Source organism: Euprymna scolopes, chromosome 34, assembly GCF_053919585.1.
Source record: "Euprymna scolopes isolate OS-2025 chromosome 34, ASM5391958v1, whole genome shotgun sequence".
Lineage (NCBI taxonomy): Eukaryota > Metazoa > Mollusca > Cephalopoda > Sepiida > Sepiolidae > Euprymna > Euprymna scolopes.
Genome location: NC_136515.1, coordinates 20,911,340 through 20,937,654, shown reverse-complemented (window position 1 = coordinate 20,937,654; position 26,315 = coordinate 20,911,340). Strand labels below are relative to the sequence as shown.

Sequence of the window (26,315 nt, the reverse complement as noted above, 5' to 3'; positions counted from 1 at the left end):
ATACTAGCTTTTCTTCCTAAAACTCAAACCTTTTGCTCGGTATCATAACAAATTGTTTTTTTGCTGTAAAACAAAAACTACTTGATGAAATTAAGTGAAATTTTTTTCCTTAGAACTTTGTTCCATAACGGATACGTACAGCATAACCTTTTTTTCGATATTTTCATTTTTTTTAATGTTCTGATTAAACTGTACAAGTACCAAAATTTTATACCAATTTGGGTATATCTTAAGTAGGACGGCCCTCTAGCATGAATGTGGTATTGTGATGACTGAGATGATTTTAGTCAATAGTAGAATAGATATTATGTTAGTATTCGTGACCGTGCATGATCAACGACACACACTTTTGAATGGCCTCATGCATAATTTGTGTTTTTGTTTTTTACATAGGCCATGAGGTCACTCGAGGATAAGGGTTATTGAGTGTACAATAATCAATGGTATAATATCGTACTAGTCATTATTAATGGAAATTTGGTAGATTGGATTACTTAAGGGGCAGTTCACCAAGAATTTGTTTATGCTGGACTTGAAGATAACCAAGTTGTAGTCAGCTGGGAAGCAGGCAAACAGAAGAGAGTTCCATAAGTGTGCAGTTCTTAGAAAGAAGCATTGTTCATGGAATCTACGTTTTGATTTAGGCACAGTTAAAGAGTGGGGAAAGTTATTGACAGTGGTTTCAGCTAGATGGGTGTTTTTCGAGAAAGATTGACGAGGGGGAACCAGAGACTGGAGCTCAGACGAGCACTTGCCATGGAAGTAACGATAAAACAAAGACAGGTTCGCAACATCCCTTCTATGGGAACGAGGTTGCAGGGGAAAGAAAAGGGCATCCCCCACTAAGCTACAAAGTCTATTTTGAACTCTGTCAAGGCAGGATAAGTGCTTCTAGCAGCTCCTGCCCAGATGTGGCAACAGTACTCCATCCTTGGACGTACTTGGTTTTTATACAGATAGAGAATTACATCCGCAGTGAGATATCTGTTGGAGTGGTAGAAAGATCCCACCATTCTTCCAGCGACCTTGGCAACAGATTGATGTACATGTTCCATTTCAGATCAGGAGTAAATTTCAAGCCCAGAAGCTTGTCAAAATATGAAGCTTCTCCGAGACGAGAGCCCTCCATTTCAATTGATGAAAGATGGGGATCAGAGCGTTGATGATGTAAAGATAGGAGCTTGGTTTTAGATGCATTAAAAGTAACCAGCCACCTCTCTCCCCATTGTACCACATGCTGAAGATCCGAGATGTAATTTTTTTTTAATATTTCGACCAATAAATATTGCAAAGTGTAATATCTGCTTGTTTACGGTTCTTAACAAACTGAAAAACAGTGTGCAGTCTATTATTTAAAAAGGGTCGGGAGGATCTTACTAATCATTTTTTTTTTTTTTTTTTGCTTTGTCCCGGAAAGGGATATATTTGTTTGAAGCAGCTGAGTGGTATTGGCTATATCATCATATGAATCTGAAGATTCTATTGTTGGCATTGGTTTCCCTGATATTTTTCTAGTCAGATGTTTTTTTTCTCAATTGATGAATATTTTACTTCCCAAAATTTAATTTATAAAACTCACAATGTCTGTCTGTCTGTCTCCATTTTTTTTTTCAAAGTGCATCTCCTCCGAGACACAAGATCGCAAAGCGGCAGGAGGCAGGTTAAAGATTGCATTTTTTGTGGATCATTTTTTTCTGGGTTTTTAGTCAGTAAAAGTAGCTGTTTTCTGCATGACGGAATTCAATGTCACATCTCTGCTTCTGCCACACATCCATGACAGGGGATGCTTTCTTGGAGTCTCACACTGTCAATATCCGCAACAGAGAGATGAAACTTTCAGGTCATGAATGCATAAGTTCAATCATCATAACAATGCAAGTTGCAATCTCTTCTAATATATTTGGGCATAATAAAAAAAAAAATAGGAAGCGTTACTTTTGGAACATCCCTAATATATAAGAAGTTGTCATTTTTTTTCTTTTTAATCTCCCAAAAAGTAGGCATAACTTTCTTTTTATTGTTTTGCTAATAAAAAAATTACTCTCTCATATAAATACTAAATAGCATGTTTTTCCCCCTAAAATTTCAAAAATATTTTTCTTTGTATTAGCTATAAAGATAGAAGCTGTATAAAGACAGAACAGTATTATATGAACATTTGTCAAAAAGGAGATTCAAGCTAGTAGACATTAAATTTTAAAATAATTTGGTTGTGTTGATGATTTAATGGTCGCAAAATTAAATTTGATTTTCCAAATATGATAGTTTACTTTAATAAGCTGTAAAAAAATAAATGTTTAAAAAAAAAAATGACTGAAATAAAATGGCTGAAGTAAAAAGACCCACAGAAATTTTTTTTTTATGTTTTTATTTCGTAGTTTTCTTTGTCATAAAACATTGTTAAAAAATAGTTGAAACAAGATCGGAAGTAAAAAGACTCATTGAAAGTTTTCTTATCTTTATTTGTAATTTTCTTGCTATAGAATAGTATTAATAAAAAAAAAAAAGATGGTTGAAACAAAATTGGAAGAAATAATATTCACCGAAAGGTTTTTTTTTTGTTTTTTTTTTTATCTATATCTCATTTTTGTAGGTTTTTAACTTAAAACAGTTGTTTAAAAAAAAAAAAAAATGGTTGAAACAAAATTGGAAATAAACAGATTTACTGAAAGTTAATTTTTAAATTTTTCTTATTTATAGTTTTCTTGCCATAAAACAAGTGAAGGATGCCAGCCAATGCCTTACCAAACGTAACAACCCCGTTTGTCTGCGTACAGCTGCTCACATAAGTCTGCTTGCTTCAGAAAAACAAAATGGATTCTTGCTAGCATATAAGGTTGTCTGCCAATATTTGCAGAAGATGCAGTATCAAGAAATTTACAACTTCACGCAAGAACACCATAGCCTCCGGGTAAGATTCAATAATGACGACATTTCATTTATATATGCCAACGTATAATATTTTTCCCCTTTTTATCTTTCATTGTTTTCTTATGTTTTCTTCTCCCTTATCACCTTGTGCATTTTATGAATCTAATCGTTGAATGTTGAAGTTAAAGAAAAAAGAAGAAGAATTTTCAGTTCACCATGCCAAAGCACACGTAACAAAAATCTGTCCTGTTCCCTTTTCGACGTTATTGCAAACAAGCTTTCTTCAACTGACACCAGATTGCAAAGTACATCATCCCGACGTTGAGTCGACAAAAATAGAATCGGTCCCAACTAAAGCTGGCTTTTTATATTGTCAATTTGGTGAGATTTATATTATAGAAGATGGATATATCTAAATAAGTAATCTACCATCTTCAGGAACATCTTGTTGAACTCTGGATCTGTATGGAATTTCAAACAACACCGATTATTTGATCTATTGTGGTAGTTTGCTCTCGTTCCATCAGCCATGACTGGATAGAAATCTTAATTAATATGTAATTGTATTCATAGTGTCATTCGTGGTATAAGTTTTAAAAGTGCTAAATGACAGTCTTTTAAAGGTTGATGGTTCAATCCTCAGTATAGGCAATACTAAGAATACAGTTATGAATTACCTATGACTTTTATCTGGTTGGAAATAATGCAAGTTCACCCCCCTCCCCCGGGATTAAAGAAAGTGTTCCAGTTGAAATTTCACACAGATTCTTCAAGTTTGACAGAAGATTATCAAGTTAAACAAGATACACCTGAAGAAGGTTGGAGGTTACATCAGCCAAAACGTTGTGAGAATAACATCCAACATGGGAATAGTAGTCCGAATAATAAAAATTATCAATCCTTATTCCCAAAAATCAGAAAGAATTCAAACTTTTACAATCTTAACCCTAACCACTCTTCTGTAGCAACTCAAAACACGATTGTATACCCGCTCGCCCCCCCCTTTTAAAAAAAAAAAGAGGAATGTAATCTTTTTCGATCACATCTGATATTGATCTTCAGCTGGTGCTTAAAGAAAGTGGTCAGATCAGCTAAAGATTCAACCCTTGGGTATTTCTCAGTGTAATCAGAATGGTGAAAAAAACTATTCATCTCTCTTTATCCCATGTCAGTCTGATGTTGTTAATTAGGTAACATCACCATTTGCTTTTGACCAAAAAGCCAGGAAGTTACTTTCTCATCATCTTATATATCAACAAATAAAATTTGAAATGGACAAATTTACAAATTTCAAAATGACAGCCATGGTAATTTGTTCACGCTGAATCATTTCAAAGAACTCAAATAATGCATTAAGTTGGTGCAAAAATGTTTGCTGATGTGAAATTTCATCTTCAAATTGATAATATGTATTTTTTTAAAAATCTTTATTCAAAGCAATAATAACATTTGTTCTATCTGTCAACGAGATTATAAATACATGGCGTTTGTAATATTCTTTAGATTTTGATGTGGTATATGAATCAAACTCCTGTTTAATCTCCTCTTGTAATATGTATAAGCGAAAATGTGTGCGTGTTTGTGTGTGCACTTTTTGTATATGTCTGGCAAAGGCTTTTGGAGGGGCGGAGGGCTTGATGTGCTCACTCATTCTTAAAACTTTTTATATGCTGTCTAAATCATAATATATATGAGTTACGAACGGAGGTTGCGTCTATCTTCAATTTGCCCAACTTTTACACGCTATTTTCAAGATTTTTTTCAATCGCGCCATCTTTGTTCTGCTTTTCATTATAAAAAAGTGAAACCGAATCCGTACCAGCAGTTTCTCAACACTCGTGGCAGGGACGTCCAAAAAAGCAATAAAGTTTGATCAATGTGAGGGAAACCTCTTATATCAGACAATTGCTATTCATTGGGACACTCCACTTTTTATAGGGAGCTGGTTTCCCCCTCCCCAACATCTTGGGAAAACAAACAACCAAAGTTGGGGAAAAAAAACAAAAACACTGAGCACCCTTGCTAGTGTTAACTAAAGGCCATCTAAATGATTCTGTAATGCTTTAAATAATTGATAATCCACGGGAGGCAGATCAAGGTCAGGAGAATGTGCAGAATACCATTCAGGTTGGTAACTTTGGCACGGCTTGATACGCCGTCCTAATTCTTATGGCAAGTCAATATGATCTTTTGTCCTAATTATCTGGACAATACGTCTCTCATGCACTGGTACAACATAAGTTACTGCTATCCGAACACCTCGATTAGACATCTATGAATATAAAAGCGAAGATGTGTGTGTGTACGTTCACTTTTTGTGTATGTCTGCAAAAGGCATTTTTCGCTTCTCAGTCGGCTCATTCTTCTTAAAACTTTTTATATGCTGTCTAAATGATAATATCTACGAGTTACGAATGGGGGTCGTATGTATATTTAATTTGCCCGACTTTCACGTGCTATTTTTTTCCAGATTTTTAGATCGCTGCATATTTCTTTCATTTTTCAGTATAAAAAAAGAGAAACTGGATTCGAATCGGCAGTTCCCCTGCCCACGGCCGGGTGGTCTCCGGAAAGCGATGTAAATGTTTTGTCAATGTCGGCTTTTCACCGTCATATCAGACAATTGCTTTTATCTGGACACTCCCCTAATAAACGGGGGATCTGGTTTTCCTCAAAGTTGGGTAAAAACAAACAAACCGGATTTTGACCTCATTAAAAACTGTCCCGCAGAAAATATTAACTGCGACCTCATTATTTGACCTCATTAAGTCATTAAGTGCGAGCACCTGTCAATTCTCTTCCTACTTAAATAAATTCAAACATCTTTCAGTTACTCTTTCTTGCTGGCTGAGCGGTTAATGTGTCATGTTTTTTTCACATTTTATTTTCCAACTTAGCCTCAGGGCTTCGGGGTCGATCCTACCTACCTACCAAAACTTCCCCCCCCTCCAGTGTTTCTTTTTGATTTAAGAGCACATACACCTTGAAACACCCGGGCAATGCCGTGTACCCCCGCTAGTCTATAATATAAATCTCACCTGTCTGTTTAAATGTATGTTTGTATGTTTGCCTAAAACTTTTGACAGAGGCGACAGATTTTCACGAGAACGTTATCGTTTTGAAGCTTGATGTCTCAGACGACAAATATCAAAAAATTGGCCAAAAAACATTAATTCCTTCACTTTCAACTGGGTAGTTTCCTACAAGGAGGGGGTCGATGTTTTGCTAGCCATTTTTTCAAGTCACCGTATCTGTTGGATTGACTTGCTTAATTTTAACGTTTGCCACTTCTGATCGCTTCATGGAGTACCTGTAAGAGGCCACATTTTCTTTCACTTTCTTTTCCGTCTTTGCGTCACGGGTTCAAGCCTGCCTGCCTATTACCATTTTATTTTCTTTTGCTCAACATACACCTAAAAACACCTGGGCAATGTAATGGAAGTAATAAAAAAATATAAAAAATGAAATAGAAGTAATAAAAAATATAATAGAAGTAATAAAAAAAATATAAAAAATGTAATAGAAGTAATAAAAAAATATAAAAAATGTAATAGAAGTAATAAAAAATATAAAATATAATAGAAGTAATAAAAAATATATAAAAAATGTAATAGAAGTAATAAAAAAATATAAAAAATGTAATAGAAGTAATAAAAAATATAAAATATAATAGAAGTAATAAAAAATATAAAAAATATAATACAAGTAATAAAAAAAATATAATAGAAGTAATAAAAAAAATATAAAAATATAATAGAAGTAATAAAAAAATATAATAGAAGTAATTAAAAAATATAATAGAAGTAATAAAAAAATATAAAAAATATAATAGAAGTAATAAAAAAATATAATAGAAGTAATAAAAAAATATAAAAAATATAATAGAAGTAATAAAAAAATATAAAAAATATAATAGAAGTAATATAAAAATATAAAAAATGTAATAGAAGTAATAGAAAAATATAATAGAAGTAATAAAAAATATAATAGAAGTAATAAAAAAATATAATAGAAGTAATAAAAAAAATATAAAAAATATAATAGAAGTAATAAAAAAATATAATAGAAGTAATAAAAAAATATAATAGAAGTAATAAAAAAATATAATAGAAGTAATAAAAAAATATAATAGAAGTAATAAAAAAATATAAAAAATATAATAGAAGTAATATAAAAATATAAAAAATGTAATAGAAGTAATAGAAAAATATAATAGAAGTAATAAAAAAATATAATAACAGTCATAAAAAAAATATAAAAAATATAATAGAAGTAATAAAAAAAATATAAAAAATGTAATAGAAGTAATAAAAAAATATAAAAAATGAAATAGAAGTAATAAAAAAATATAAAAAAGGTAATAGAAGTAATAAAAAAATATAAAAAATGTAATGGAAGTAATAAAAAAATATAAAAAAGGTAATAGAAGCAATAAAAAAAATATAAAAAATGTAATAGAAGTAATAAAAAAATGTAATAGAAGTAATAAAAAAATATAATAGAAGTAATAAAAAAATATAAAAAATGTAATAGAAGTAATAAAAAAATGTAATAGAAGTAATAAAAAAAAATATAAAAAATGTAATAGAAGTAATAAAAAAATATAAAAAATATAATAGAAGTAATAAAAAAATATAATAGAAGTAATAAAAAAAATATAAAAAATATAATAGAAGTAATAAAAAAATGTAAAAAATGTAATAGAAGTAATAAAAAAATGTAAAAAATGTAATAGTAATAAAAAAAATATAAAAAATGTAATAGAAGTAATAAAAAAAATATAAAAAATGTAATAGAAGTAATAAAAAAATAAAAAAATGTAATAGAAGTAATAAAAAAATAAAAAAAATGTAATAGAAGTAATAAAAAAATAAAAAAAATGTAAAAAATGTAATAGAAGTAATAAAAAAAATGTAAAAAATGTAATAGAAGTAATAAAAAAAATATAAAAAATGTAATAGAAGTAATAAAAAAAATATAAAAAATGTAATAGAAGTAATAAAAAAAATATAAAAAATGTAATAGAAGTAATAAAAAAAATGTAAAAAATGTAATAGAAGTAATAAAAAAAATATAAAAAATGTAATAGAAGTAATAAAAAAAATATAAAAAATGTAATAGAAGTAATAAAAAAATAAAAAAAATGTAATAGAAGTAATAAAAAAATAAAAAAAATATAAAAAATGTAATAGAAGTAATAAAAAAATAAAAAAAATGTAAAAAATGTAATAGAAGTAATAAAAAAAATGTAAAAAAGGTAATAGAAGTAATAAAAAAAAATGTAAAAAATGTAATAGAAGTAATAAAAAAAATATAAAAAATGTAATAGAAGTAATAAAAAAATATAACAAATGTAATAGAAGTAATAAAAATATAATAGAAGTAATAAAAAATATAAAAAATATAATAGAAGTAATAAAAAATATAAAAAATATAATAGAAGTAATAAAAAATATAAAAAATATAATAGAAGTAATAAAAAATATAAAAAATATAATAGAAGTAATAAAAAAATAAAAAAATGTAATAGAAGTAATAAAAAAATAAAAAAAATGTAATAGAAGTAATAAAAAAATATAAAAAATGTAATAGAAGTAATAAAAAATATAAAAAATGTAATAGAAGTAATAAAAAATATAAAAAATGTAATAGAAGTAATAAAAAATATAATAGAAGTAATAAAAAATATAAAAAATATAATAGAAGTAATAAAAAATATGAAAAATATAATAGAAGTAATAAAAAATATAAAAAGGTAATAGAAGTAATAAAAAAAATGTAAAAAATGTAATAGATGTAATAAAAAAATATAAAAAAGGTAATAGAAGCAATAAAAAAAATATAAAAAATGTAATAGAAGTAATAAAAAAATATAAAAAATGAAATAGAAGTAATAAAAAAATATAAAAAAGGTAATAGAAGTAATAAAAAAATATAAAAAATGTAATGGAAGTAATAAAAAAATATAAAAAAGGTAATAGAAGCAATAAAAAAAATATAAAAAATGTAATAGAAGTAATAAAAAAATGTAATAGAAGTAATAAAAAAATATAATAGAAGTAATAAAAAAATATAAAAAATGTAATAGAAGTAATAAAAAAATGTAATAGAAGCAATAAAAAAAATATAAAAAATGTAATAGAAGTAATAAAAAAATATAAAAAATGTAATAGAAGTAATAAAAAATGTAATAGAAGTAATAAAAAAAATATAAAAAATGTAATAGAAGTAATAAAAAAATATAAAAAATATAATAGAAGTAATAAAAAAATATAATAGAAGTAATAAAAAAAATATAAAAAATATAATAGAAGTAATAAAAAAATGTAAAAAATGTAATAGAAGTAATAAAAAAATGTAAAAAATGTAATAGTAATAAAAAAATATAAAAAATGTAATAGAAGTAATAAAAAAAATATAAAAAATGTAATAGAAGTAATAAAAAAATAAAAAAATGTAATAGAAGTAATAAAAAAATAAAAAAAATGTAATAGATGTAATAAAAAAATAAAAAAAATGTAAAAAATGTAATAGAAGTAATAAAAAAAATGTAAAAAATGTAATAGAAGTAATAAAAAAAATATAAAAAATGTAATAGAAGTAATAAAAAAAATATAAAAAATGTAATAGAAGTAATAAAAAAAATGTAAAAAATGTAATAGAAGTAATAAAAAAAATATAAAAAATGTAATAGAAGTAATAAAAAAAATATAAAAAATGTAATAGAAGTAATAAAAAAATAAAAAAAATGTAATAGAAGTAATAAAAAAAATATAAAAAATGAAATAGAAGTAATAAAAAAAATATAAAAAATATAATAGAAGTAATAAAAAAAATAAAAAAAATGTAATAGAAGTAATAAAAAAAATATAAAAAATATAATAGAAGTAATAAAAAAATATAAAAAATGTAATAGAAGTAATAAAAAAAATATAAAAAATGTAATAGAAGCAATAAAAAAATATAAAAAATGTAATAGAAGTAATAAAAAAATAAAAAAAATGTAATAGAAGTAATAAAAAAATAAAAAAAATATAAAAAATGTAATAGAAGTAATAAAAAAATAAAAAAAATGTAAAAAATGTAATAGAAGTAATAAAAAAAATGTAAAAAATGTAATAGAAGTAATAAAAAAAATATAAAAAAGGTAATAGAAGTAATAAAAAAAAATATAAAAAATGTAATAGAAGTAATAAAAAAATAAAAAAAATGTAAAAAATGTAATAGAAGTAATAAAAAAAATGTAAAAAATGTAATAGAAGTAATAAAAAAAATATAAAAAAGGTAATAGAAGTAATAAAAAAAAATGTAAAAAATGTAATAGAAGTAATAAAAAAAATATAAAAAATGTAATAGAAGTAATAAAAAAATATAAAAAATGTAATAGAAGTAATAAAAAAATTTAAAAAAATGTAATAGAAGTAATAAAAAAATAAAAAAAATGTAATAGAAGTAATAAAAAAATAAAAAAAATGTAATAGAAGTAATAAAAAAATGTAAAAAATGTAATAGAAGTAATAAAAAAAATATAAAAAATAACAGTGAAAGCAACAATCAGCCAAACTAAAAAAAAGAAAATTCTACCTAGGACAGTAGAAAGTGGCCCTATTGTTTACTTTCAGAATCCTCGGGACTCTCACTTCCCTTATTTTGTCCTTTAGTCCTCACATTCCGTGAGTGACGTTTCTGACAAAGAGGGAAGAACTTCTGTTTTCTAGCTCGGAATTTATTCCATCTATGAGACTTATGAGACGTTGGCTATTTTTTGCCCTGTAAATTTTTCTAGCTCCTAACATCAAGTGGCAATGCTTTGTCTGGTTTGGTTCTTTATTCGACTCATGTTGATTCTTCCAAATGTGCACCAGTATCTTTAATCACCCTAAGTTCTTCCGTTCTGAACTAAAATGCACCAAACATTGATATTGTTTGTTTTTTTTCCTTCCTTTCCCTTTGCAAAAATCAATCATGTTCGTTAAAGTCAAAAACAAAAACAACAATTTTTCCTATGCAGAAAGCAACCAATGAACACAATGAATAAATATTTGAAGATATAAAGAATTTGAAGCATAAGAATCCTTTTTTTTTTTTAATTACTGGATTCGGCATTAAATAATCCAAAAAAAAGTTGATATACCGTAAAACAAAACAATCAAACCGAACATCTTGAATAAATATTTGAAAATATAAAGAACTTGAAGCATAAGAACATTTTTCCAAAATGACTGGATTCAGAAATATATAACCTGAAAAGGGTTGATATGCCGTAAAAGAAAATAACTATACCAAACCTGAGTCCTTCGTCACATTGTCGTACAAATTTGTCAACCTAAGTTTTTTTTTTTTTTGTTTTTTAAATCTTCAGGTTTTTACACTTGTGGCGAGCATCCATGAATTAATGATGACAGTATTAGCATCTTTGATGCCAGATGCTGGATATGTCCAAAATGATCCCAGGTTTGTCCTTCCAGAAATTAAATCTAGCTCCTCATTTTCTGACAACGGAAAAACTCAACTTCCTGGTATGTATTCATTTAGGGTTCACTTTCTTGTGTATCCTAGTTTATCCTTTTCATATTTCTTTGTCATACAGGGTAGTCCACATCCTTGTCATTCGCCCAAAAAGCAAAACGAACACTAAAACAATCACGCGGGCCTTGGGGAGTGTGGAGCCACCCTTTAATTGCCATTGCTCCCAGGTCCACTCTGACCCGGAGTGGTAGCACCTGTTAGGGTCCCAACTATGAGTCAAATAGAATCTGATGTAAAAAAAAATATACTCCATTAAAAATCGTTCCTCAAAATAACTAGATTCGGCATTAAATAACCTGAAAAAGGTTGATATGCCGTAAAACAAAACCAACCAATCAAAACGATCACGAAAAACTATGTAAAATATCACTCAGATTATGAAGCCGCATAATTTTGTGCTACAAAAATAACAAAACCAATAAATGTTCTCGGTTACGATTGAGATCCTTTAATGTTGTTTCGTGCTATCATGTGTTGCTTCACGGGGCAAGAGAGATGGAGAAAACAAAATTATCACACGTGGCAGTACGACTGTGACAACTATCAAGTCCATGGGACAATAAACATAAACTGAACACTTCCATCTACACAACTCAACACGGAAAATATCGTTGATATGACACGACATGGTCCCAAACAACTTCATCAACACAATCCTGAACAACTCCATCGATATGATCTCAAACAACTCTATCAAAATGACATGACGCAATCTCAGACAACTCTATCAAAACGACACAACACGATCTCAGACAACTCTATCAAAACGACACAACACGATCTCAAGCAACTCCATCAAAACAACACAACACGATCTCAAGCAACTCCATCAAAACAACACAACACGATCTCAAGCAACTCCATCAAAACAACACAACACAACACGATCTTGAACAACTCTGTCGAAACGACATGACACAATCTCAAACAACTCTGTTGAAACAACATGACACAATCTCAAACAGCTCCATTGAAATGACGGCATCCCTATGACAAAGACAGTTATGTTCAAATTCTTTGATCTCTAGAAAACATATCTTCCTCTATTCACTGCCATCCCCTGTTGCACTCTCCTAGGAGGTCAGAGAAATTTCACAACACTACAGGTTGTCTTTTAGTTTAACCTTGTAACGAAGCAGAGGACGCCTTAATGAGTGGCAAGAATTCTTTATATATATATATATATATATATATATATATATATATATATATTTATTTACCAGTGGTGAAAAAAAAAAAAAAAAAACCGGACTAAAGTGCTCAATGTGTAGTCAGAGCAGTATATAGGAAATTTATTACTGTGAGTCCAGAATGAGTTTACAAATTGTTTCAACTAGAGGAAAATCCTCAAAGAGAGGAAAAATCCAACTAGCATCATCAGAATTCATAGATGGACTATATATATATAGTCCATCTATGAATTCTGATGATGCTAGTTGGATTTTTCCTCTCTTTGAGGATTTTCCTCTAGTTGAAACAATTTGTAAACTCATTCTGGACTCACAGTAATAAATTTCCTATATATATATATATATATTAGTCTTTGAAATTTTTTAAAACCTTTAAAACTATATAAAAAAAATTGTCCTTTGTTGAAATATTATTTTTTCAGTAAGTCAATTAATCTCCCGTATCGCTGAATAGTTTTACTTACATGAACAAACAACAGTACCAGTCTTCTTAAAGGGATTATCAGTTGTTTACCATGAAACACTGTTCTGGAGATTTAAAAATAAAAACAGTATATTAAATCATAGCTTCCCAGTAGTGTTGATCAAACACCACCTCCCTTAAAACACATGAACAAAATTATTTTTAATACTGGATAGGCTAACCAATTCATGTCATTTAAAAAAAGTTTATCTTACATGTGTCATTCGACCCTTTCTCTACAAGTTAATGTTTTTAAAAAAGTGTTTGGTTGAATCCATTCTATTTATCACCCCCTTTTTTTGTTATTTTTATATTTTTACTTATTTACTCGTATTATCTGTATAATTATTAGTTAATGAAAATATATAAGATAGATAGATACCGGAAAAATATGCTTTTTCAATTATATTTCACCCTTTGTTCATACCAATCCTTTTATTTATGAAGCTCGATGTATGTTGAATATAACTACAGAGCATATACAAATAGATAACAAACCGCCTATATTCCAAGTTCCAATTCATCTTGCTATTTATTTCTTTCAACATGTCAAAACTTCCACTTTTTATTTTCTTTAGAACATCTGTTTAGCAGCGCAGAAAACAATCATAGACTCTTATGTGGGTCAAAAGTTAGAATTAAAAAAAATTTTTTTAAATGTTCATTTATAAGAAAAAATCTGCATTTTGATTGATCTCGCAGCATTTTCAAATTTAAACATTTATTTCACAGAATAAACAACCTTAACAATTTTAAACCATGGTACACCAAGTGTCATCTCCTGGACATTAATATATATATATATATATATATATATATATATATATATATATAAATGTTTTTTACAAAGAATACAATGTTTAAATTTAGACATTGTATTCTTTGATTCAAGCAATAAATTTCAAATTTTATTTGAACATGTATCTTTTAAATGAAATTTGAACATATAAACTAGAATATATATATATATATATATATATATATATATATAATTTATAAAATATATATGGCGATTAAGCTACACTGAATATTCTGCGTTTCATGAATATTCAGTGTAGCTTAATCGCCATATATATTTTATAAATTACTAACTAGCTCTATCTACGTATTGAGCACTTTTGAAGTAAATACTTAAAGTTTACGCATAAATCTATACTTTCGTATATTAAATTTGTGTGAGTAAATGAAGTAGTTATATATATATCTATATATATATATATATATAAACCAAGTTAAAGGTATTCAACAGGGAAAACTTGTGAATTAAAACGAAGTTGTTAAGAGTGCTCAATAATAGTGTTTTTATCGGATATATATATAATCTCTGCTAAAATCATGAATATACATGTGTATGGTATAATTTACGCAAAGTGCATATTTCTTATTATAGATCCAATACTCTACTGATTATTATATTGTACCCAATATATTGTAGTGATTTCAAAAGTTTTTAAAATTCCCCCCCCCCCAAAAAAAAAAAAAAAATTTGGGTGCCATGAGCTAGAATCGGAACCCAAAAATATAGCTTTATAGTCTTATTTGTTACTGTTTAACCCATACAAAAACTTTTAAAAATAACGTTTTTTTAATCTATAAGTGTATATTTTTGCACATGCATAGAAATAACACATTTAGTGAACTTACACCTAGCAAGTCCCTTTTTTTTTTTTTTTTTCAATTTTTACTCCTTAGCAGCTATTTTTATTGGCTAAAGACCAAATCGAATTCGTACCACAGGTCCAAATCCCCTATATATCAAGTTTCAAGTCTTTAGACCAAAATTGATACAGGAATTTGACAACCCGACGGATAAGGTCATTTGATATAAATTATATTCAAGGGAGATAATTCTGTCTGGGTTTGTAAGAGTTGTTTTCCTTGTTCTAAAGAGCTTTTTTTTTTTTTTTTTTTTTTCTTCTTCAGATTTCATTCTCGACAGCTGTGATATGGACCCACTGTGTCCTTGGAAACCATTTCTGATCAACAATCATACATTTCTGAACTACGTCCTTCGCGTGTGGCATACATGCCTCGATATTGACATCAGCAGCAGCAGTGGCATCGAAGAAATGTACAATGCGTTGAACACACTGGTCTCAAACAGACAGAATTTGCTCAAAACTGATCAGGTAAGCAAGTCCCTATCTATCTACTACCTCTCCCCCCTCCCCAACCAGGGCAGAGTTAAGTTGGATGCATGGTCAGTTTTTAAGGTTGCTAAAATCCAGCCTCTTAAAAATCGAGCATTCTGAAAATGGGTTTAATCCTATTTCAGTCATGTAAATTGTTTGTTTAAACTGTGTTTTAGTCGTCGAGTTTTAATGTGGGGAAAATCTAGGTCTCCCACAAAGGCACACTCTTGAGTGGGGGCAAAAATTAAAATCGACCCAGTCTATTAGGATTTCTCTTTCACTGATTAAGGACAGAATGAAATGGTCAGGCTGGTTCCATCCACAGAATTTATCATGTCCCAACCAATACTGACCAAACGCAACAGTCCACACTTAAGCAGATAATAGCATTGGCCAATCTCGGTTCCATAAAGTGGATTCCATAAAGGTGAGCGTCCAGGATCAGCTCCACAACCTGTTCCACATTTTCGGTTTGTCTCAACATTTTTTTTTCTAGTAATAATTATTAGCATTTATTATATATTAATAATTATTTCCCGATTATGAAAAAATAAAGTATGATATCAGAAACGTTGGCTATCCTCACTTGAGTCTCAATTATCTATAATACACATCTCACCTGTTTGTTTAAATGTATGTATGTACGCTTGTATGTCTGCCTAAAACTTTCGACAGAGGCAATGGATTTTCATGAGATTGGTATCATTTTGAAGTTCGACCCTTCAGACGACAAATATTGAAAAATTGTCTAAAAACATTAATTCCTTCACCCTCAACTGGGCACTTTTCTACAAGGAGGGGTCTTTTTTTTTTGCCGATATTTTTGAAAGTCATCCCCTCTTTTCAATGGACTAGCTTTAATTTAAAACCTCGCCATTTCCGGTTTGGTGATGGATGCAACAGCAAAGACATCACTTTTTTTCTTTTTTTTCTTTTTTTTTCACGCTGTTTTCCTCCTTTGCGTCACGGGTTTGAACCTGCCTGCTTACTACTGCTTTATTTTTATTTTTTTGCTTAACACACACCTCCAAACACCCTGGCAACACCAGGCACCCAGGGTAGTCTTTTTATATTTTCTATTTAGTATTGATAAAGAAACTTTATTTCAATAAGAATTTGTATCATCTCAGAAACGATTGTACACATATTGGTTGTTGATGCTAAATTGTGGGAGCTTAAATAAATTATTTTTCCATAAATCACAAATCGTATTACCTCATACCTTTTTATTATATATATATATATATATATATATATATATATATATATATTTATATATATAGAGGAATACACTTTGCTCATAGCCAAAAAAGCCAGAAGGAAATCAAGCTAGGAATATTGGCCCTTTTTACTTTAGGGTCATAATTGCTCAAGAGAGATAATTTATCTCAATTTATTTTTAGATTTTTTTAAAAACAATTGATTTGGTAAATTTGTAAATTGACGCCCTCAATATCCTCCCCTCTCCAATGAGATTCTACTTCTTTAGGCGATTACATGTGAATACCCTGAAAAATTTAGCAGAAAGAAGAAATAAATTCCTTTTAAAAAGTTGGTTCTTATACAGTTTAATCAAAATATTTTAAAAAATGAAAATATCGAAAAATAAAAAAAAAAGTTTATGTTGTACATATCTGAAAAAAAAATTTCACTTAATTTTATCAAGTAGTTTTTTTTTTTTGCAGCGAAAAAAAATAATTTTTTATGATACCGAGCAAAAGGTTCGATTTTTAGGAAGAAAAGCTAGTATTAAAGATGGGGAGGGAGTGTCGGCGCTTTAACTGAAGTTATCTCCCCATGGCATGTTCAAAAAATTCAAAAGATGGGTACCTTCATTGCACTCTCATAAAACCGTGTTTTTCTGCTGTAAAAAAAATTACTTGATCAAATTAAGTGAAATTGTTTTCGGAGATCTTCAGTCCAAAACGGATACGTCCAATATAACCTTCTTTTTTTTTTTTCGATATTTTCATGTTTTTGATGTCTTGATTAAACTGTACAAGTACCCAAAAGTTAACATAAAATGATCCTCCACTGATCCTGTCTAATGTTTTAAGGTTGGTAACTTTGTTTTACTATTAGTCGAAAGTTTGACAAACTGATAAAACCACGTGTAATCACAGAGAGAGAAAAAAAAAATACAGAGAATTTATCTCTCATGGCAAAAAAAATGGAAAGGGGGGGATCATCTCACATCAAATTTATAAGTGAAACACATCCCTCACTATAAATAATACAATAATTTTTTTTTTTTTTTTTTTTAAGTTTTTTTTACCAATTTTAGAAAAGGGTATCGCACATAATCGCCTAAAAAAGTAGAATCTTTTTATTTTCTTTGAAGTGATTTTGCTTAGAGTGCTGAACTATAATAATGATGATATTATTGTTATTTTACAAAACAACAAAGTTATTTTGTTTGTTTTGAAAAGGAAATGAAGCAAACCTTTTTTGGGGGATCAATTGGGTTTCAAGGACCCTACAAAATAAGCAAAACAAAAGGAACGCCTTTGAGTCGATACTGATTTTCAATGCACACACGAATAAGAAATAAATAAAAAAAAATATAAATAAGAAAACAGAGTTGGTTTTAATTTGCTTGTTTTTTTTTTTGTTTTTATCACTAAGTCAACTTTTATTTATTTTTTTTTGTTTGCGAAACTCTTGAAACCTAATTTTTATTGGTTACTTAAAAGGAAACAACATTTTCATTAGAAAAAAAAAACGTGGTAAAAAATGCAATTGATTAACTTTTTGTTGATTTTTTTTTTTTTTTTCAGTTAATCTTTTTCCAGCAATTTTTTAAGAGTATTTACACGTAATCACCTAAAAAAACAGTAGAATCTCTTTTATTTTTCTTTGCGGTGATTTAACTAAGAGTGTTAAACTACTACTTGGCCTTTTGGCCAAGATCAAAGCCCACAGCCGTCGTGCAAGTCAACGGAAAGTGCTCGAAACCATTTGTTATCTCTCGGTCGGTTCGTCAGGGTTGTCCGCTGTTGACCCTGCTCTATGTCCTGGCTTTGGAGCCCCTGCTCCGCAAGCTGAGACGTGGGGAGACAAATTCGGCCCTGCGCGGAATTGCAATACCCGGTGGCTCAGCCGCCAAGGTATCCGCGTTCGCCGATGATGTCACTGTCTTTGTGTCGAGCTTCAGAGACATCGAGATCGTGTCGGAGGCACTCGCTCAGTATGAAAGAATTACAGGGACCCAGATAAACCACAGCAAGTCAGTAGGACTGCGGTTGGGCGCCTGGAGTGGCAATGCCAACCTCCCGGCGCCCTTCAGCGGGACAGATGGCCCGGTTCGGATCCTCGGCGTGTGGTTCGGACCGGGTCTCCAGCTTGAGAAAAATTGGTTGGAGGTACGGTCAAAGGTGGAGGCTGCAGTCAATTCATGGCTTCCTAGGAAACTTTCCTTAAAGGGTAGAGCTGATGCGTGCGCCACTTACGTCTTTCCTCTCATCCTTTACCGACTGGCCGTACTTCCCCTGCCTGCACAACACTTGTCGAACTCTTGTCCTCACTTCTTTGGGACAGAGGTGAGCAGACAGGTCTGTATTCAACGTCCGTGTGAGGGAGGCTTGGGAATGCCGGACTTGAAGTGTCATCGAGACGCTGAGAGGCTGGCCTTCCTGAGCCACTATATGCAAGATGACCAACCGTGGCACCCCGTGGTTACTGCCGCCTTCCCCGACCTCGTTCTTGACCCTTCTATCGAGAGCTGTCGCAGGCCGCGGGGAGAATCTGCCTACATGAAAGAGTGCCGAGCCGCGCTAAAACGACTACCAAGGTCCAGCGACCTTGTGACTGCTACCCGTAGGGAACTCCACAGGGATCTAGTGAGGGGGGCTGCTGACAACCCACTATGCGCGCGTTTGGGTTGGCAGCAGAGTGAGATCCGCTCCGCGTGGAGCTGGGCGCCAGGTTCGAGTCATCTAAACAATTCGGAGTTCTCTCTCACCTGGCGATTGGCCCGAAATGCACTTCCACTCAACAATGTACAATGCAGTTCTGGGTTTTTGGAGTCGCCTGATTGTCCCCATTGTGGGACAACCGCCGTAGAAACGACTGATCATGCTTTCTTCGATTGCTGCAAACTCCGCCGGTACTGGTCGTATGTCAGTGAGGTGACGGCTCGCATCCATCCTGAGCATCCTCGCCCAATTACTGTATCCAATGTCGTGGACAATGTGAGGCCACCGTGGGACCGAGAAAGACAAATGGTCTATGTTAGAATCCTGGCCGTGGCGAGAATGGTGATTTGGACGTCACGTCGGCAAGGTTGCCGGGGGGTGTTGTCTTTTTCTGATCAGGATCTGATTGCTTTCTTTAAACACCAACTATGGGTGAAGATCAGATGTGATAGAAGAAGGCTGCACCGCGTGGCATGTGACAGAAGATGGATACATGTAGCAAGTCTGTGTGTACGAAGAGGAGCCAAATTTGAATACGTGTTCCCCGCCTAGGTGTGGAACGCGCAGTTCCGTAAAGTAAAATTTAACAAATAGCCTCTCAGCTAACTGAGTGTGTGTTCCATCTCTCCCTGATTAGGAAGCCTCCAAGATCCCCACCCCCTCTGTCTTACAATTTTTGTTTTCACCCCCTCCTCTAAATTTCACTCATCTTGGCGAGAAAGAAATACAAACTAACCCCCATTCCTTACCCACAAAATTTTCTTTTCTCCATTCACCCCCATCTAGAGGGCATCCCCACTTAGAGACTGACCTACAAACCTAGTGGAATGGGCAGTCTATCAACTAGATGGGGTTGGGAGGGTCCTACTAATCCCCCCCTCTCCCCCCCCCCCCCGCCCTCGACACGAATGAATTATTGTACCATTTTTATTGTTATCTTTTTTTGTTTTTACACGTCAATAAAACATATTTTAAAAATTAGGAGTTAAGTAGGATGTCCCCCAGTATGAAAGGGTGAATGTGGTATTATGGTGAAAGATACTAGCTGGGAGAAACTTTTGATTTTGTTTAGTTCTGGAGTGACAAGGTTGACCAACGACACCCACAATTTCCCCCCTTTTGAGTTGGCCATGTGCCTAAGTTTTTTGTTCATTGTTGATTTTCAATGTATTTTTAACATGAATAAAGGATTTAATATCTCACAGTGTAGTATCTGTTCTTTAGATACTGCACTTCCATTTCTTGTTCTCTTTCAATGGAGGAGCAGTCCTTCACGACTGAGACAGTTTTTTTATTTTTGCACCTTTTCTCCACGTTAAAAAACGACTCTGGTGTCTAACTCTGTCCCGTGGGGAGGCATTGTAAATAGGTACTACTACTACTACTAAAACAAAAACTTTTTTCTTTTTTTTTACAAAATAAAAAGGAAATAAAGAACCCATTTTTTTTTTCTTTTTGGCTTAGGGAAAACATCTTTTCTATTTTCTCCAAAAAATGTAAAAAAAAAAAATACAATTGATTAATTAATTTTATTGATTTTTTTTATTATTAATTTTCAGTTATTGATCCAGAATTGCATTGAATTGACTCTCTGCCTTCTTGCCTTATTGCAAGCTGAAACGACATCAGCCATCAAACATCTCCTTCAAACTCTGTCCAGTTTTCACGATGTCGGGCAGTTCGAATTACTTCAAGTCATATCACAACTCTGTCTTCCGCAAGGTGAGCCTCCGTTTCCATCCGCATGAAATGCAGTGTTGCATTTCTTCTCTTGTTTGGCAAGTACTTCCATGAAATGTGCACCGATGAAGTTCTCCACCCTCAAATTATTAAAATACCCCAACCTGATTAGTCGCAAAATTCCACCTTCACTGTAGAGGTTCTTAGATTTGTGTGAGTTTGAAAATACATGACTTTGAAAAAAGAAAATTTGCATTTTAATTGTTCTAAATAGCTGTAATTTGCAATTAACTCATCAAATGATCATCTGTTGCATCTATCACTTTTACCCTCTCTCACTCTATCCTTTTTTCATACGTTATCTATTGCTCTTGCTCCATCCCTCACTTTCTCTTTGTTTTTATTCTTTTCCTTTCTTTATCTCCTTTGACTTTTAATAAACATAGAAATAGTTATTAATCTATTATGTAAAGGGCAGTTGTCTGTCTGTATGTCCGGCTAAAATTAATAAAAGAACTACAAAACAAAGGCCCACAAAGTTGGTATTTTCTTGATCAGCATTGCATTGGATGTATAATATTTAAGATTAAGAAAAACATATTCATTCTTTGACATTAAGCTTGACTGTAGAAGTGCATAAATATGTGCGTGACTTTGAAAAAAGAAAAAAAACTTGCCTTTTAATTGTTCTAAATATCTGTAATTTGCAATTAACTTACCAAATAATCAATCTCTTATGAAGCTTCTATGTATTACTCTTGCTCTTTTTGTTTTTGCCCCTCGCCCCCGACAAAAGGAGGATGAACCTGTAAATTCACCCTTGTCCGTTCGTCCGTCTGCACTTTTCTCAATAACTATGCCTTGGAATTTTTGAATTTTACACAAACATTAAACATGATATGAGTAAAAAAGTACCTGAACGTATTTTCCTGGAAAACTCTGGTTGGTTTCACTTATGGTTGATGGCACCCAAGTGTCGGGTGAAGATATTGAAGTTTTAATTTAAATAATTTACAGTTTTGCCCTGGACAACGCTAGGTAACCTTTTTAGTACATTTTAAAATGCATTATCATGATAACCCGTCATAAGGATTACGATGATAATTTTTTGACATAGAACTTCCATGAACTTCTCATCTATCGAAGACAATACCATGGAACTACTTCCTAGTTAACTATAAATGGTCGTTTTTGACTCTAATGCTAATAAACAATAAAAATCTGTTTCATCTAATCCTCTCATAATGTTGTTCATTGCCAACCGATGATCTTATTAATTCTAATCCTTGAGTAGCCTTTGAGCCTTGACAAGCAGCGACACATTCATTTAATAAAATGGAAATTTATTTCAGTGTAGAAGAATTTCTCCTTCACTGACTGAAGACAGAAAAGATAACGTGTAGAACTTATTGCCTCCCCACAAGGAAGAAGTTAGGCACAAGGTCAGTTTTAAATGTGGAGAAATTCTAGCTACCGAAAAAGGACCACCCTGGATTGGAACAAGAATAAAAATTGTCTCAGTCCAGAAGAATTTCTCCTTCACTTATCAAAAACAGAAAAGATGTAATATCAGAACAGATACTACGCATTGCTCCTAGCCAAAAGTCCAAGGAAATCTATACAAGAAAAAATATTGGTATTATTTGGATTATTCAGACTAGTGTTCTCATCTTGAGTGTCATTTCTACAGCGTTTCGGTTAATATAACCTGGCCTTCTTCAGATATATGATATACATATGAATCTTTTTCTTGAAATTGGGGAATTTTTTTGTTGAACTCGGGGAATCTTTTTGTGAATATTCATAGCATAGTAGGGGATGCCCTTTTCTCTTCCCTGCAACCTCGTTCTCACAGAAGAGACGTTGCGAGCTTGTGTCTGTTTTATCATTATTTTCATGGCAAGTGCTCGTCTGAGCTCCAATCCATGCCCCCCCCCCCCCGCCAAACATTCATGAGAAACACTATCAATAATTTCCCCCACTCTTTATCTGTGCCTAAATCTAAACGTAGATTCCATGAATAAAGCTTCTTTTTTAGAACTGCACACCTGTGGAACTCTCTTCCATTTACCTGCTTTCCAGCTGACTACAATATGGCCATCTTCAAGTCCGATATAAACAAATTCTTGATGAGCCGTTCCCCTTAAGTAATTCAATTTACTAAATTTACACTTCTAACGATTACTATATTGAACTTTTGACCATTGTACACTCTTTAACCCTTATCCTCGAGTTGCCTCTGGGTCTAGATAAGTGGTGATTCCTTTGTAAAAAAGAAAAAAAAAATGGAGAGCAGACAATACATTGCGGATGCCTTGTCGGCAGCTCCCGTAACTTTGTTTTAATTTGTTTCTCAGTCCTCATTTAGAACGAATGATTTTTCTGACAAAGGGAGAAGAAAAAGCTTTATTCTAGGTTAACAGTATTTTTGTGTGAGCAGTCGGGTTAGGGTTTGTCGCCTGAGATGTCAGAAATTTTCTGTTTCTATTTCTATCATTATAACCACGGCACGAGTGCTGTGGGTAAATGGTGTTATCCGCCTGCTAGTCAGGGATCCAAACTTTGGACTAATCATTGAGGAGCAAGTGCAGAGTGCTGGGGCTGCAGTATTGCCATTTGGTGAATGGATTCTGGACCATGCAGTAGCTTCTAGTGATACTTCTCGATACCATATTAGTGCGTAATTGTTACAGCTTTACCTTATCATGGTTTGCAAAAAAAAAAAAATATTTCTTCATTTCTTTTTCTCCTTTACTTTCGCTCTCTGCCCTGCTATAACCTGTCAACCTATTCCACAAATCCTAAAACTCCATCATGAAAAGTCTCCAGAAAAAAGACACGATTGAAATACACATCCCCACTACTATGTCTTTTTCTCCAATATCAAAGGTCTGCGCTCCAATCTTCCAGAGGTTGAAATCCAATTACAGGAGACAACCGGATCTATTCTTCCTAAGCAAAATTGGCATCGGACTATTTCCCTAGATGAGTTCGTAATTAAAGGATATTCGAATTTAACTTCCAAATCTGACCCCCAAGATCACCCTGGGCATGAAATATGTGAATACATTAGAGATGGCTGTCCATGTGGTAGAGACATCGCCAGAGAAGACTTTAAATTACCCTTTCGGATTGAACTTGCTCACACCATTGCATTTATATTTGCCGTCTATTGCCCCCATAATAGCACAGCCATCCCTTAAGTAATCCAATTCCCACTACTAACGATTACTAAAACATTTTCTCATTGACTACTGTACACTCATTAACCCTTATCTTCGAGTGGCCTCCAGGCCTTGATAAGTGGTGATTCCTTTATAAAAAAATTAAACAAAAAACATGGAAATCTTTTTGTTGAACTGTTTAAATCTTTTTTTTTTTTTTTTAATATTTCTGTCAAACTCTGGGAATCTACACCGGATTTCAAATGGGAACCTTTATTTAATCAACGAACATTAGTCTTAAGAATGCAAATAATATGAATTATCAATTCTCATCTAAAAATTAGGAAAACAACAAAAAAACAAATTGATCAAAAATTTGTTTTCTATTTTAATTTTTTTTTTTTTTTTTTTTAAATGTGACACAATTTCTGATACTAATTTTATTTTCCTTATTTTCAGGACCAAAATATTTTTTGAAATTGCAACAAGAAGTCACTGCAATACGCGTCTTGGTAAGCCTTGATAAAAACGGCGATGACGTATCGAAATTGGATTCGACTCTTAAGCTCAACACAACCAAACGCTACCTGTCTGAAATCAAAGAAAACAACGGCATCTCAAATGCCACTCTCCGGTGCCGGGAACTCGATTGTGTGCGTGCCTACTACTACATAGGGGTCTTACAGTATCTTCGCGACCGACAGAACTCTGAATCTACGCTCATTCCGTCACAAAATCTACCAAAGATTTACAACAGCAACAAAACGTTGCAGAATGAAGGCGATATTTCTTTTAATCAAATGAATTTATTGGGAATAGAAAATTCTGAATGGGTTTCTAACCAAGGCAGTATCGAACTCAATAATAATAATAATAATAATAATAATAATATTAACAACACAGATGCAAATAACGATAATGTTTCTATCTCGAACGTTATTGACAGTCAGAACTCTAGTATTCCCAGTAAGACGGAGACAATGGTAAGAACGGATTATAAATTAGATTTTCATAAAGTCAAATTTTTATCAAAATGTATTTTATGGAATATTCAAGGGAAGCGCTTTTGTCTCACGGAGAAGTTGGGTTATATCCATAAGGCGATATCGCGATTACTGCTTGAACAGAAGCCACAAGACAATCTAGGGAAATCGGTGCCAATCAGTTCAGACGTTGGCGCCACAAAACATTCGGTCAAATATGTAAATAATAATTCAAGTAGCGAGATGATTAAAATGACAGGGGAGGGGCCCGTTCCACTTCAGCAAGATGCTGTGCGTCTACAGGCTCCGGATGTGATACCCATGGGACACGAAACGTCACCCGCCCCTACATCAAAACAAAAAAAAAACTCTGATGAAGAAAGTGAAATTTCTTCTCCGCAAATTGTAAAAGAACTCCTTTCCAAAGACACTGCTTTCTCCTCCTCCTCCTCCTCCTCCTCGTCATCATCGTCGTCATCAATTGTCTCGTCCACTACGTTTCCACCCCCACCGCCTTCCCATTGTACTTCGCCATGTCAAGAGGACGACTCCTGTCACTCCATAACAAAGCCGCGTAAAATTCTATGGAAGGATGAGCCACCCGTCCGCAGCGTAGTATGTCCCTTGCATAAGAAATATATAAATGTCCCCGATTTGTGGTATGATTTACCCGTCGATGAGAAATATAGTCAGCACTACATCAGCATGGGAATCTTATTGAATGAACAGGATTCAGTGATGATAGAATTAAAACAGGGACCAGAAAATCCATCAGAGGTAAGAAATTTGCTTTTTATTAAGAAACTAGCAGTGGTGCCTGGCGTTCCCTGGGTGTTTGTAGGTGTGTGTTTAGAAAAATAAAGTTTTAGTACGGAGGCAGGCTCAAACCCGTGATGCAAAGTTGGAAAAAAAAAGTGAAAGAAAATGTGACATCTTACCGCGACGTTACAATGCGGGAGGAATAGAAAAGTGTTCAAATTTATCGATGTCAATCAAAAAGTTGACTTGCTAAGTGAATGAGTTAATGCAGGTGCGGAAATGAACGTCTGGCTGCAGGCCAGTTAAGTTTCCCCTCTGCTGTTCCCCACGATGTTGGGGAAAACCAGCTCCCCGCAAAAACAGGGAGCTCTGGCAGTGTCCAAATGAATAGCAATTGTCTGATATGACGGGTTTCTCCCACATTGATCAAAGCTGATTGCCTTTCTGGACGTCCTGGCAGAGAAGGCCAGTGCATGAATTCGATTCGATTAGTTTCACTTTATTTGTATGAAAAAGACAAACAAACACGTGAAAGGATGGGATAGAGGGGATTTTTTAAAAGTCGATCAAAATAAATGGAGAGATGACGTCCATTCGTAAATCATAGATATTATAATCTAGGGAGTATAT

General features: G+C 32.0%; 1 protein-coding gene across 1 annotated transcript in view; it reads left to right on the top strand.

The window, feature by feature from the left end:
- LOC145259124 (gem-associated protein 5-like) overlaps nt 1–26,315 on the top strand; it is an 827,294-nt gene that overhangs the window by 792,976 nt on the left and 8,003 nt on the right. Inside the window, exons 22-26 of the mRNA XM_080116800.1 lie at nt 2,701–2,911; nt 11,234–11,390; nt 14,977–15,182; nt 20,659–20,821; nt 24,403–25,703. Of these exons, the coding sequence (XP_079972926.1) occupies nt 2,701–2,911; nt 11,234–11,390; nt 14,977–15,182; nt 20,659–20,821; nt 24,403–25,703 (2,038 nt within the window). The remainder of the gene's footprint in view (nt 1–2,700; nt 2,912–11,233; nt 11,391–14,976; nt 15,183–20,658; nt 20,822–24,402; nt 25,704–26,315) is intronic.